The sequence below is a fragment of the Anastrepha obliqua genome, chromosome 4 (assembly GCF_027943255.1).
Source record: "Anastrepha obliqua isolate idAnaObli1 chromosome 4, idAnaObli1_1.0, whole genome shotgun sequence".
NCBI lineage: Eukaryota > Metazoa > Arthropoda > Insecta > Diptera > Tephritidae > Anastrepha > Anastrepha obliqua.
The window spans coordinates 122,677,142-122,692,473 of record NC_072895.1 but is presented as its reverse complement, the minus strand read 5'-3'; the positions used below and the strand labels follow the sequence as shown (position 1 = coordinate 122,692,473).

The 15,332-nt window shown below is 35.2% G+C and overlaps 1 protein-coding gene across 4 annotated transcripts in view; it reads right to left on the bottom strand.

The window, feature by feature from the left end:
* Positions 1 to 13,915, bottom strand: part of LOC129245744 (KN motif and ankyrin repeat domain-containing protein 1) — an 88,170-nt gene extending 74,255 nt beyond the window's left edge. Inside the window, exons 1-2 of one of the 4 annotated variants that reach the window (XM_054884097.1) lie at positions 13,773 to 13,915; positions 3,454 to 5,158 (exon numbers count right to left, since the gene is read on the bottom strand). In XM_054884097.1, the coding sequence (XP_054740072.1) occupies positions 3,454 to 3,455 (2 nt within the window). In that variant the 5' untranslated portion in view covers positions 3,456 to 5,158; positions 13,773 to 13,915. Of the gene's footprint in view, positions 1 to 3,453; positions 5,159 to 6,761; positions 6,779 to 13,043; positions 13,687 to 13,772 lie in introns of those variants that run through there. The other 3 variants (XM_054884096.1, XM_054884098.1, XM_054884099.1) reach the window with 3 other exon arrangements.
* Between the last annotated feature and the right edge of the window lie 1,417 nt (positions 13,916 to 15,332).

Genomic DNA, 15,332 nt, shown 5'->3' with positions numbered 1-15,332 from the left:
ACAAATGTACGTATGTATATTGATTACTTAGGAGAAACGTACACTCTTCCACACAAAAGCTCGATGCAGATGGTGGCCCTGTGGCTAATAAAAATATATTTCACAAAAATTACCACCTGCATCGCTCGAAGCGCCTATTCCTCCTAGCTTCGTAAATGGCGATAAGTAAAGAGTCTTATTTTACACCCCCTTCTGGTGGGTGTTTGATTCTTTCTAATTGAACTTCTTTCAACAAAAAACTTTGAACATTTTTCAGCGCACATTTAAGCCAAAATCGTCTAGATGCCTTTGCCAAAATCGCAGCTATGTGGGTTGGCAATTCGGATTTCTTAACTCTACACACAGCTGTAGCTTATAAAATTACAACAGCAACAATCAATGCAACAACAACAACAATTGTGGCGGCGACTACGACGACAAATTGCACACGAAACAGACGTCAGACGGATAATCAACAGTCATTAGACGACAGCAATGCCATGCCCCACCGCTGCCAACGAAATGAGGCAAAATTGAAATTCCGCCTAATACGCATAATTGCCGGCTGTGATGTTAATCGTCGACAACAACTGCCAAAAGCAGTACTTCACAACACCAACAACAATAACAACACGTCGCCAGTGTATTGACGACCGTAACAGTTGGCGGCTGCTGCTGCTGACAGACACAATTGAACGGAAATTGAAGTGTAAGCCAATCGAGCAGTAGCTGTTTGTTGGTCGTGTGCATCATTGCTGAAGGTGAACGTAGCGCCTTGAAGGAGGCAGGCGGCGTATTGCATGCTTGCGCTTTTCACTTCCTCTCTGCGCAAATCCACCGCATTTAAACTGGCTGTACATCAAAGCGGCTGAGTAATTTGACCTAAACATGCAAATTGTTGCCGTTGGTCAAACTTATGTATGTATGTATGTGTATGGTGGACACAGGCATCCGTGCAGGGAAAATCGCTGATACCAAAAACTGGTTCACTCCAAGTGAGTATGGAATCACGGTAGAATACTTCTCTTATCCATTTAAACAAATAAAGTAGTCTCCATTTTTTCACAGCGATTTTCTAGTAAGCGTAAATTTTCAGTCTATCAGTGTTTCAATTGTTCGGAAATAGTATTAATTTTTATAGAAGAGATCTGGTGCGCTCTGCATGCTTCCTTTTACGACAGTTCAAAATCAGTGTTAAATTCAACAAATTAATTGCGTGCGGATGAAAACTATGTTCTGGCACCCACCACTGCAGTTTATGCAGTAGTCGAAAGGAAAAAGCATTGGTGTACTATTCAGGAGGTCCTAGCTTCGATACTTGGGAGAGATTAAAAAATTCGAAGCCTTTATTATTGTTGTACTTTTTTAAGTTAATGTGCTTCAATTCATTTATTTTTTTATTCCTACATTTAACATTATAATTTGCCTTTCATTAAAAATTATGTTCTCATTTTTTTGTTTTTTTTGTTAGACAGCACACTATTTTGCAGTTCGACTCGCAGCAACAACTTACCGCGTCAGAAGCCGTAGCCATCAGACGACCGGAAAAAGGTGATCGTTTTTGTATGTTTCTGATTACTATTCGGTAGTCACAGCAGGTATGAAACGCCAAATGATAGAAAAGATGTTTCCTAATAGTGTATTTTTAGCATGAAAAAGCTCCTTATTAAAAACCACCAGGCCTTCGAAGGTAGCATAAAATTATAGGTCCTTCCATTTATGGAACAACATCAAGGTGAACATTACAAATTGGAGGTCAAACACCCCACAAAGGCAATGAATTCGTTTCGCAATTGGCAAATCTTCGTTAAACTAGTTAAGATTTTTCCTGCAGGGACACTACTACCAACACAGGAGCATATTCCCCAAATTATGTTTCTATGTTTACTTAAAAACTATAATTAGTACGCAGGCTGAACTGTAATTATTTTTTTAAAAGCATGAAAAAAGTTAGAGTATCGGAGATGGTAAGTAAATTTTTACAGAATTCGTGCCCATTTTTTGTTTGTATGTTTCAACAATTGAGGTTATTTACCTAAAGTATTTTCATGCAAGCTACATTATTACTATTTATCAGCATTTTCTACACATTTTTAATCAATAAACGATCTTAATATACATTTACTGGCAGTTATTCTTCCGCCCACCAGCTGCACACTTCCACTCTTGCTCACTGGTAACCTTTAATTACGCAAATCTAAGGCTTTTCAACTCAGTCTCGGGGGCGTTTATTTGGCACATGCCGTGCATAATATTTACTTTAATCGCAGGCATCGTCTACATATGTATATGTATGCATGAGGGTGGTCTTAGCGATTCAGAATTATGATTAATTTCATATAATTTAAAATTGATGAAATAGACAGAGAGTTCGTAGGATAGTAGATTTTACTTATAGAGTCTAAGAAACTGTGTGCAATGTAATCATGCAAGATTCTTAGAACCGGAAGTAAGTAATATTATGATAGTTTCAGTTTCTATGTGCTAAATAAATGCATATACTAGTGATCATAAAATTAACAAGCGTTCTAATGCGCTTAGCTCATAAAATTATTATATATTATTCAACGAAGTAAATACAAGTAAATACGAGTATACAAAATATTGGCTGTTTATATGTGTTGACTATTTACAGTCAATAGGAACAGTTAAGCACAACTACATATAAAAATCGTCAATAAACAATAGATGAGTTCCTCTAATGAAGTGTGTACTAGTGTGAAAACGTATCCAAACTCTGTTTCCCTTAATGCGCGAGCAAAACCTTTTTATTATCTCACAACAATTCAATGTTTCCTAACTCCTCAGCTCTTCCTGCAACGACACAGAGTTCAAAATCTCTGGATATCTGCACAAATCCACATTGTCACATTGCACGAATGACCTAAATACCAGGCTACAAGGCAACATGACAACAAACATGGCTAGAACTGCTTCAAATTGAAACGCAATGAGAGAAAATGAAATGAAAATCCAGAGTGCAGAAGCGAGAAAGCAAGAAGGACGACCACTAAATGACCACAAATGACCAAAAGACGACATTTCACATTGACTGTATTAGATACATACACATATGTATGTGTAGCCTTTAAGGCTGCGCGGGTAGCAATAGTGGACACAAACGATAGCAACAACAATGTAGTACAACATTTCTATTTACAATGTACAAAATTGGCAACTTGTTGAGAAAGCAACACAGTAATAGGCAATAGGCCAAAGCAGAAAACAAAGCGTAATGAAATGTTGACGATAAATAACTGAGCGATTGTGAGGGATACAGTTGGAATGGGCACTAACAGTTAACGTGTGCATCAAAAAAAGCAATTGTATAAAACAAAGTGTTGCATGATTTCAAGAGGCTTATTTAGTAAATAAAAAATAGAAATAAGACATAAAATATTTATGTGCGTGTGTATATTTGTTTGCCAAACAGGCAATAGACATTCGATAACTACAAAGTTTTTTGGTACTTACATGTTGTTGTGTCTGCTTGCTGTTGCTGGGTCGCCTTTGTGTTTGTTTCTTTTTTTTTTGTTTTGTTTTGTTTACTTTGTTTTTGATTTACTGTCGTTGCACCAGTAGTCTCAATTGCGCTGAGACAATGTTGCTATAAGACGATGCTGCGGAGATTCTTGTTGCGTGAGACTCTTGTTGCTGGTGATGTTGCCGCCGACGTGTTGCTATAAGTTTACATGCATATAGTGCTGCCTCTCTGCTATTGTATCAGCTATTGCGCCAAACAATAAGATGAGCTGTTAACAGTGCGATATACATAGGTGTGTATTTTTAAAATGATCGCATCAAAGCCGTAGGCTAGAATAATTTTTTTTGTTTTTATTTTTAATAGGTGCTAATTTTTCGTTTTAAAAATTTTATTTTTCGATGACTATTATTTATATTCGGTTTTACTTGTGTTATTATCTTTGAATGACTATACGTACTAGATTCGCCACCACTGTTGTATAGCTACACTTCTCTTTCAAAAATGTTCCTTAAGTCCGGCATAGCATTTCTACTTTTTCAAACTTCTTTTTTTTTCTTATATGTATTTTGCATTTTTTTCATTTGGCTTGTTATTTCAATTTTCCGCCGCTTTAATTGCCAGCAATCAGCAACATCTGCAAAAAATATCACCAGCCGCATAAACGAAAATTCGCTGCAGCTTAATTAGCACCAACGGAGCGATGGATACCCGGCAGCAGTACTAACAACACCACGGCCACAGATGAAGCCACTCAGCTACAAATTAACACAGCAACGACAACAACGTCAACGCTGAACACCAACAAAATCTACAATGCGCAATAAATAAATAAAATATTTTTGCCAACACTGCAATTTCTCGATTGGCACAGCCGGAAAGTTGACAAGGCAGGAGTAGCTGTGAGACACCCTGGGTTTTAGCAATGGTGTGCGAACGTCTGGCGGCTAAACGACTACTATCTACGGTTGTCAGTGTGACTGGAAGAGGCAAAAGCATGCAGCTAAACGCAATATTGATAATGAAGCCTTTTCTATTTTGCTAAATTGTTAAATTTTTTATTGTTGTTTCGCCAATTTGGATTTACTTATTTTTATTTTTATTTTTTTGCCCTGATGCAATCGCTGGTGTGGTGTTAATGTTGTGACTCTGCTCAGGCTGCTAATGAATTTCGTTGCATTTATTGTTGTTTCCTTGTTGCCGCCGCTGATTTTGTAAAAGATATTTTTGTTTGTCAATCTTTTATCGTTTGTTGTTTTGCTTGCCGCACGTTGCACGTTGCACATTCAAAGTTCAGTTCATTATGCATTCACGTTTTATCGCCGTGCATTCTGTTGCTTACCACCTATCGCTGGTACGTATCGTATCAAAAACTGCAGTCTTCCCAGTGACTATTTTTATTTGTTGTTGTATTTATTTTCTTCTCACATTGACTCACTCCTATTTTCCGCCAGCGGCTGTTAACGATCTGCAATGCACACTCCTCGTCACTTGTAGGCTCTGCGTTTTTTAAACGTTGTTTTTTCCCCTGTTTGTGTTTCTGTTTTTGTTTTGAATATTCGCGCACGTTGCTCACATACGTTGCATGTTAATTAGTCGATTGTTGGCAACACTTTGTTGCTGTGTTGTACGAGTGTTGCTGGCTTGTTGTCTCACTTTTATTGTCACGGCAGTTAGTTTTGTTGTTTTATTGTTGTGCTGTAAATAGAAATTAAAGTGTTTTTTGTTTACTCAACTCGACGTTAAGGTCGCTTTTAAGACTTGCAATTTAATTTTAGAGTAATGTTAGTTGTTCGGGGCTTTTTTCTTTTTTGTGTGGGCAATTGTTTACATGATTGATTTTGCACATATGTATGTACTGCATGAGCATGTTGTTGGCAACTTTGTCTACAATTCAATTTTGTGTACAAACGAATGGAAATGGGCGTTTAAGTTGATAAACTAATACGATTTGAAAAAAAGACTTTGGGCACTTTTTAGTTCATAAAATATTATGATATTTTTCAATAAATTAGCCCCGTCTTTTACAGATATGCATGCTTATATATATAATTGGCGCGTACATCCTTTTTTGGATGTTGGCCGAGCTTCTCCTCCAATTTGGAGGGGCCTACGATTTTACGCCGCCTCTTAACGGATAATGATTTTTTAAGAGGATCCTTTCCATAGCGGAAACACACACTCGGAGGTTTGCCACTGCCTAGCGAGGAGCAACTGCTATTAGAAAAAATATTTGACTACCATTTGGTGTTTCATACCCACAGTGGGTTTCAAACCCGTGTACTATTGATTGCTAGTCGTGCACAAATCCATTCATTCCCTTCCAAGGCCTTTCTCTGCACAATAATAAAAAATGTGTTTATCTCAACATTTTCGGTCACCATACCCAATATTGATATCGTACCGTAGAAACAGGGAGCCCTACCAACAGGTCGCGTCATGGGGTAGCTACGTATAGCATTACTGCTCACTTGATCATGCATTTTTTATCTTAAAAAGATTTCGCATTATATGCCCAATAAAGCTTATTGTTAGGTTTAATATGAAATGAAATTGCTTAAGGCAAAAAAAGAAAGAACAGCTGGTTTTGTTATTGGCATTAAAAGAAATCAAAATAGTTGAGCGAAATATTGGAGTCCTACTCCATCCTTACCACGATTTGGAAATAATAGTTTATCTATCACTCTCAGCCAGGACACAAAAGATCTTTTATGTCAAAGTGGCGGCCATTGGGCACAGTACAGATAGTAAATTATTATTATTCTCAGCATGTGGAAAAAAAGTAAAGAATTAAAGTGCACTTTAAAGTTCCGAAAAACTTTGTCCTAAGTAAAACTTTGATTATACTGCAGCCCGGATTGGTGAAATAATCTACAAAGAATGAACACTCAAGATTCTATGATTACTTAAAAGTTAAAAGCGAGCTTTGTTGTTAAAATAAAAGTGAACAGCAAACAACGATGTTAATTGAAAGATGAACTTATGCAAATAGTGTGAAATATAACTGATGTGGGAGAATTTGTGTGGCTCACATTATTACATGACTGAAAATTTGTGAAAATTAGCAGTAGCTTGGTTGGCATTCAATGCACAGCACCCAATCAGTTTCGGTGTATGAATAAAAAGGTAAAGACAAAATTTCAAAAAGCATGTTGACAATTTTTACTATTTTATTCATTTATTTTTTAACTTCAATTATTTTTTATAAAATATATTTCATTCTATAGCAAAACCCTGTTTCAAACCTTGCAAAAAATTTATAAAAATTCAACAAAAAACTTCAAGCATAAAGCATTAGTACCTAATTCGCATTTCACTTGAAATGGCTGCAACAATCCATCAAAAATGCAAGGTCGCGAAATATGCGTGAAATTCCGAATATATCTCACGGCAAAGTAGTACTCAGTTCACGCCATGAAAACACCGCGTAACATGCCAGCAACATTTTTTCACACCTATATAGAATGCTCATAATATTTAAATTTCACGAAAGCTGGCAGTTCGTTTGCGTATAAAGCGCCTGAGTTCGAATAATCCGAAAACATGGCAGTTTCAAGCGTAACGTCTTCGCAAAGAATATAAGTAAATCTTCTTTATATTTTTTGTGTCAATATATATGTATGTATGTGAATTAATTCGATTAAAAACACTTTTCTTATCAAAATTTGCTAATTCCTTCTAAAGCTATGCTCCCAAATTTGATTTTTCTTTTCATTTTTAGAATCAATGTTGCTAGCAACATTTCACGGCAAGCCAAATACATGTTGCCAGCGAAATTTCAAGGTTATGCAGTTACAATCAAACTTAAAAAAAAAAACTGCTTGTGTTGCTGGGAGCGTTTTTTACGTTCTAATAGATTCTAGTCTCATTGGAAGGATTTATCTAGATCCGCCCTGTTTTGTTCTAGCAAGGACATCTCGAGCAGGATATAGCTCTTCACCATGCAGGGCGGTCTTAACATAGATAAGAAGAGACTCTGGTCCACGGGTTCTATAGTGGCGCATCACTTATCTCTGAGTTTACACTTTCCTCCTCAGAGGCCAATTAGACACTTAAGCAACGCAGAGATCCAAACTCTATATGTAATATCAGGGTACACCAAATCCTACCAACAGCGAAACAAAGAAATAAGGCGCATATGCGAAATTTAAGATGTAGCTAAATGAAGCAACGCCGCAAAGAGTGGAACTGACATATCAAAAGAATGGCTGATGGGCGATTTACGAAAACAGTAATGTTAGAGAGACCGAATATGCCGAGACCGCCAGGCAGACTTCCAAGAATATGGCTTGAGTGCTGGACTTCCGGCTCATGATCGGAATAGAAAAATATGCATATTTAACCTATGCATAATTTTTATAGTTAATCCAATCTTGTTGTAAAACAGGATACAGTCCTAAATAAAGTTTAAGAAGAAGAAAAAAAACAAGAAAATTAGCTCCTATTCAATTGGCAGTCTATTAACGAGTGGATGATTACGCAAGAGTTTTAAGTGGCTCAAATCTTTTACTGATTTTTTAGAATTTTTTCCATATAAGAGAATGTCCTGAATTGAATAGGCTATGAAACTACACAGTGAGCGTGTCATTATTCTGTATTACAAAATTCTGGGTGACAAAATTCTGTAAATTGCAAAAAAAATCTGCTTTTTTTAAATTCTGCTTTTTAAAATTCTGCTTTCTAAAATTCTGCTTTTTCAAAATTCTGCATTCCAGGTAATATTTGATTGCAAACATATGTACATACCAATGTATAACTGTTATCAACTATAATTAATGTATGTAGGTATGTATGTACATATGTACGAGGGGATTCTGCTGTTTCCGTGGCGCCGCAATCTTATGGCGGATTCTTATAGAACTCGACAAAAGAAAACGAAATGAATGAGTAAAATTTTTTGATATCTCGCTTAGTTTTCGAGATATTGAATAAAAAAAAAGCTGGAAGGCCTCAATGGTTTTAACACGGAAAGGAGTTCTACGCAAAAATACTGTGGATTGCGTGGCCGGAGTTGGACTGATGAGGGTTATTTTTTTGAAGCGCGGCCGAAGACCGCCCACGCGAAAAGAAGTTCTACGCAAAAATACTGTGGATTCTATCGAAACTGAAGAAAAAGTTATTATTATTATTTTTTATTTAAAATCTCGAATAATAATAAAAAATAATAATAATAATAAATTAAATAATTACATTACCTCTTTAACATTGTTAACATTATATTTTAATACACAATTTTGTAATACAGAAATTTGTAATACAGAATTTTGAAAGCAGAATTTTAGAAAGCAGAATTTTAAAAAAGCAGAATTTTAAAAAAGCAGAATTTTAAAAAGCAGACTTTTAAAAAACAGTAGACACCCTCAAAATTTTTCTTAAAATTCTAAACAAAAAATATGAAATTTTCGATGGAAATTGGATGAATGTTAGAAAATTGGATTTACATACTATGGTTTTCGTTGCAGAATGAAATATATTTTCTTTAATAAATAATTCAACTTAATTTGAAAAAAGTACAGTCAAAACTTATATGTATGTATATTTTTCATGTTTTTTTTTTATAGAACTCATTGGTCACTATTTTTTTATCAACTAATTAACTTTTGTTTTTTGAATCTGCAATTGGTTTTTATGCGTCGCTCGGGTTGCATTCTATTCCTAATTGCGATTTTTTATTATTATTAAGTATATACGCATATGGTCTAGACACATACACAATAAGCAATTGGAGGTAACTTATATACCTGCATCTGCCTCATTAATAACAACAAATAAAGAGTAGTCTGTTAATTCCCTACAAACAGAATTAGCAGCTGAAACCACAGAAACTAGTTAATGAAATGTACTCGCAAAAGTAAACTGATTCTATGGAACTATAATTAAAAAACAGCAATTGAACAATACATTCAAACAAAAAATGAAAAATCGACCGCAGAATAATGAAAATAAAAATAAACATTTTGTTTTTTTGGCGGAAAAAAAAATTAGCGCACTACAGACGATATCAGCAACACTTGCATAAACAGAGAATTGGAAATGTAATAGATGTGTCTAGCACTTGAAAATTAATCATTTTAAAAATTAAAAATAAAAAACGATAAGTTCAATTGTACTTCTAAAAACTTCAAAATTAAAAATAAAAAAGAATTTCACAAAAGTAACTTCACAAAAAACTCAAATAAGCGAAATTGGTCTAGTAGCAGTGCCCGGAGGTACTCGGCAAAAAATAATATTGACCACAACAACTGTAACAGCAGCAGCAGCAGCCACTGCCACTTTACACACGCACGCATTTTACTTTTGTTGCAATTAAACATTTTCATTAGTCTTAGCTGGCTGCAGATAAATTGCATTTTAAGTGTCGCAACAACAACAACGAAGGTAAATCAAAAGTTGTCTATTTTGGAAAATAGAAAACAGTCAGCTCACACGCACACACATAGCCAAATGCACATATGTGGCAACAAAAATCATTAGGCAGGTGCGTTAACTGCCTCGAAATGGCTTTGACAAAAATAAAAATTAAAAAGAACCGAATTCTATCGAAAAAATATTTTTCCCACAGCCGAAAAACCGGGCGTTGCACACACTGCGATTTTACAGAAAGAAACTATAACACACTAAAAGCACATTTTAAGATTATTATTTGCTTTTTTAGTCTTTTTTTTTTTTGCTATCTATTTTGAGTTTTGACGCACATTTTAAGTTTGATTTTGTAGCAGAAAACTTTTGTTTATGTGAAATAAAAATGTATAAAATATTTATTGTTGGCCTCTGGAAAATGGTTTACCGCAAGGTTCCCCCCTCTCTGTCACTCTCTTTTTAGTTGCCTTTGACAAACTCAATCGAGTAATCAATGAGAACAAATATTTCAATCATGTCTTATATGCAGATGATTTATGTACATATATATGCCAAAGTACAAGACATAACGACGTTCCAATCAAAATTCAATAGCCTTTTAGTAGAAATAAAAAACTGGTGCAACATCAGCGGAGCTAAGATATCCATAGCCAAATCTAATCATTTACATATATGCAACAGACATACTTGCAAAAGCTTTTTCGTAAACACAGAAGATACACACATAAAAAATGTTACATCACTTAAAATATTAGGTGTATTTCTTAACAACAAATACAACTGGAATGATCACACAAACTATTTGCACAAATCACTACAAAACAGACTTAATATAATAAAATGTTTAAGCAACATCAAACTTGAAAGTAATACAAATGCACTACTTAATATTGTGAGAGCTACCATTCTCTCGAAAATCGATTATGGATTATCTCTATACGGTGCTACATCACAAACAAATCTTTCAAAAATTTCATCTAAATACCATTCTGCGATTCGTCTGGCGTTAGACGCTTTTCGCACCACTCCCATCCTCAACATTCTCGCCGAAGCGGGATTTCCGCTAATAAAAGATAGAATCAGTTACATATCCGGACGAACGCCAATCAAACTAACACAAAATGATGACACTGCCTTAAAGTCAATAGTAAAAAACAGGCTGAAAAGAAACGAAAATCACGTAAAAAACCAGCAATAGAAAGGCTAATAGAGGTAGCGAAACACCTTGACATGCTGTTGGAAAATAATATCACCTCCAACATAAAGAATCCTCCATGGACACTACCGACGAACAGCATTCTACTACAGTTAACACAATATAAAAAAGAAATAACTCCGGTGTCCGTATTTCTGCAAAACTTTCAACGCATACGCAACAATTACCATGATTGGTCCACACTATATACTGACGGCTCGAAAAATGAAGATGTACTCGCCTTCAGCATTGTTAACGAAAATGCAACACTATCTTCCGCCTTATTACCATATTATGCATCCGTTTTCACAGCCGAAGCAACTGCCATCTATAACGCCTGTAAAATAGCAGAAAAAACGGAGGAAAATGGCTTATCTGCAGTGACTCACTATCAACTTTGACTTCAATAAAAAATATAAACAACAACGATATATTGATATCTCAAATCAGGGATACGCTAATATCAATCCCTGAAAAAATAAAGTTGTTTTGGATCCCTAGCCATATTGGAATACGTGGAAACACCTTAGCAGACGCAGCAGCAAAACTTGCCACTAAGTCGCCGTTACACACAATATACAGTTTTAACAAGGTCAACCTAACAAACGCAACTAACAAAGCAAATCAACAACAAATGTTACAACGATGCCAAAACATAAACCATTATTATAAATGCATTAATCCAAGCTTCAACCCTCCAATCTTCCCAGCAACAACCACAAGGCGAAACACGATTATTTATACCCGTTTTCGGCTTGGACATACACGCCTGACCCACAGCAACCTCTTTCAAAACAACAACCCACAAAACCACGTTTGTCAATTTTGCAAAGAAGAGACACTTTCTATCCAACACATCGTTACAAATTGTGAAGCATTACATTCAATAAGACAATCAATATCAAGCCACACAATAGAAGAACTTCTGTCCGAAGTTAACGCAGAAAACATTAAAAGTTTTATACACTTTATTTACAAAATTAATTTGTATTTTGAAATCTAAATTATACACGAACATTATTATATAAATACTTATATTACGTAAAGCTGATGGCCTAGTCGCTAATGCTTTTTTAATTCATTGTGATTGTAATTCATTACTTTTCCAATTTTCAAATAAAAAGAAAATGTTTATGAATTCTTGAATATTTTGAAGTTATCTGACATATCCATATGCGTATATGTATGTGCATACACGTATGCATATATTTTGAAGGCAGATATGTATGTACATATATCAAAGCAATTGAAATAAACATAAGAATAAAAGCAAAACTGTGTTAAATAAAATGGTTTCTTAGTTTATAATGTTTTTTCAAGTGAATTAAGCACTTTTTTATTTTAACGTCTTTGGGGAATGAAAGCATTTCTGCTAAACTTTTTTTTTTAATTACGAAATTTTTGTATAACAAACATAACAAATCAATTGCAATAAACATGAAATCCATTTTTCAGGATTTTTTTCTAGTCAATATAGCAAGAAATCACAATAAAAATTAAGCACTTTTTTGGATTTTTGAGTTTTTTGGGGATTGAAAACATATCTGCTAAATTTTTTGTTTTTTCAATTTTGAAATTTTGTTTTATAATATCAATTGCAATAAACATAAAACACATTTTGCTGGATTTTTTTTAAGTCTTTGGGAAATAATAGAAAAAAGGTGTCAATATTTTTTTATATTTTTTAAACAACTACAAATACAGTAAAACATAAAACAATTTTTAAATTTTTAATTTTTTAAGGCTCATATCAAAGCAATTTCAATTAAAATAGAAACATTTTTTTGGATTTTTTAAGTCCTTCGGGAATACAAGAAGTGAGTTTAAAAAAACTTGTTTTTTCTGTTTTGAGATTCATGCGAATAGAGGCAAATAAAGGTGCATCACTAAACATCTTTTGAATTTCAAAATGTTTCAAGTAAACTTTCGATGTTCTTCCATTATTTTAGAAAGTTTAACCGCTTTACCGCTCTCTACTTAATTTTTTTTCTTTTGTAATTTTATCAAATCCACATTTAAATCACTTACACCTCTTGGAAGTTTCGGTATAAAACCATTTTATTTACGTAATTTTTATTTCCAAAAACTACATTAGTTAATTATTTCACATTTTATTTAATTCGAACTTTTTGACGAACATTTTTCTTTTGTTCGTTAAAATTTCCCGTTTAGAACGTTGTTGCAAGCGCGACGCGTGCGAACAGACTGTTTGTGTTGAACAACGCACCGGTGAATGCAACAGCTGCCACCTTCAACTCCACTCCAACCAGTTGTAGTTGCAGTTATTGGTGATGCTTTGAAGCGCTATTGTCGTCGCGACTGCGACTGTTGTTTTTGCTAGCCGTAGTGGCAGCTGAGATCTAAAAGCAAGATACACAACACAGCTGCCATCGCCGGAGAGTGGCAATAAATGCGATGTTTAGATACACGCGAAGCACGCAATGACGATAAAAACAAAGCAATGACTTGCAACAAATGCGTAATTAAAAGAACAAGAATTGAAATAATGAATTGGTGGTGATTTATGTTTTGTTGCTTTTTGTACTCATTCTCGACGCACGCACGTGAACAAGATTAGCTACCATGATTAAACAACAAAACAAAGTAACAAAAATAAATCAAAATTAACTCCTTTTTACTGATTTTCAATTGGTCGAACCGCAATGTTCTGATGCACCCATTTCAAAGCAATGAAAACCAAAAAACCACAACAAACACCAGCCTTTCTTTACTGCCGAGTACTACTTTTGCGCATACTTTTTTATATTCGTATGTGCATGTGTATCTGCAGTTCAATCTCTTTAACCGCGCCCGCTATTAACTTAGCACTCGTTGATAGTAAGATACTTTCACATGTAACTCCGGCGCTGCGTTCATTTAGATCTAACTACAATACTCACGACGGCTCATCACTGACTGAAGCAATGAACGCGCCCCCTCGCTAAGGTAAACAAAAGTCTCAACTATTATAGGCGCTATGCTGTATTTCTTCGCATTTGTGTTGCCGCTTGCTCGTGCATATACACACATATGTATACGTGTATGGATGTATATGGGCACGCACAGCAGTTGAAATGATTGTGTTTGTTTTGCTCGAATTGGTGCTGGTGTTGGTGAAGGTGACTTCTTAATATAATATTTACCTGTAGTTTGTGCGTAATTCTTGATACCTTAATTTTTGTTGCTGTTAAACTGTAATGCGCCTACACGACAACCGGCATCTAATAAATAAAGTGTGTTTGAGTGAGTTTTTTATTTATTTAGCAATTCAAATTCTAGTCCTCTCTCTCAGCATATTGAGAAATGTTGCTAGACGCAATGTTGATGGCAAAATGTTGCGAAAGCTGCATTGTACATAGTGTTACTAATGAGATTCAGAGTAAAGAGTGGTTTATAACCAATTATTAGTACTAATAGCATCACGCAGACATCGTTGAATGACATTTAGGCCTAGCCTCACTTCTAGATGATTATTTTCGCACAAAAAAAGTGTTTTTATGGCACCTCTGTCAAAAACGAAACTGTAGGGGTTTAATGGTCACAGTGGGTAGTGAACCCTTACTGCATGTAGCTTACAAACAAATAAAGTCAATAGCTGCCAATTATAGGTTAAATTTTGGCGAAAACTGTGAAGGAGATGAACATCAAAAGACATCTGTATAGCAGTTAATGGCTTACTAAAATACTTGAACCGAAATTTCTCTCAAGCATGGGTAAAACAAGAATGCATTTATGCATTATAACGGTATCGAATATTTTCAGAGCCGAGACGTTTGTATCCATTCGGACGACGAGACCCAGAAAACGTAGACGCTGGATGCTCATTCACTAAGCTATGTCTCTGTCGTCGTAAAGCTCGTACAGTTCATGGTTCCAACGCCTGGCGATATTCGCCATTGCCAACGAGCAAAGGTCCAAAAATTTTCCACAGAATCTTTCTCTCGAACACTTCAATCTTTGGATATTATCATCGTGCAAGCCATGCGTTAGGACGGGCATGATGAGAGACTTGTCGAGTGTTAGTTTTGTTCGTCGAGAGAGGAGAGGACTCAATACTCCATTGCCTACTAAGCTCAAAGTGTTGGCAAGGGATATTCTCCGTTGGATTTCAAGGCTACTAACTCAGCTCAGGTTTGGCTAGATTAAATGGCTACGGAATAAATGCTGATACCATGAAGTAAAATCAATAACAAACAAAACTACTTCCCTAGACGGAATTATTTTCATCACTATCGTCGTCTCGTCGTCGACATCAACAGCGTCACTGCTGTAGTAGCCTGAGGCGCAGGTGAGCGGTTCAACTTTTCGCTTCAAACT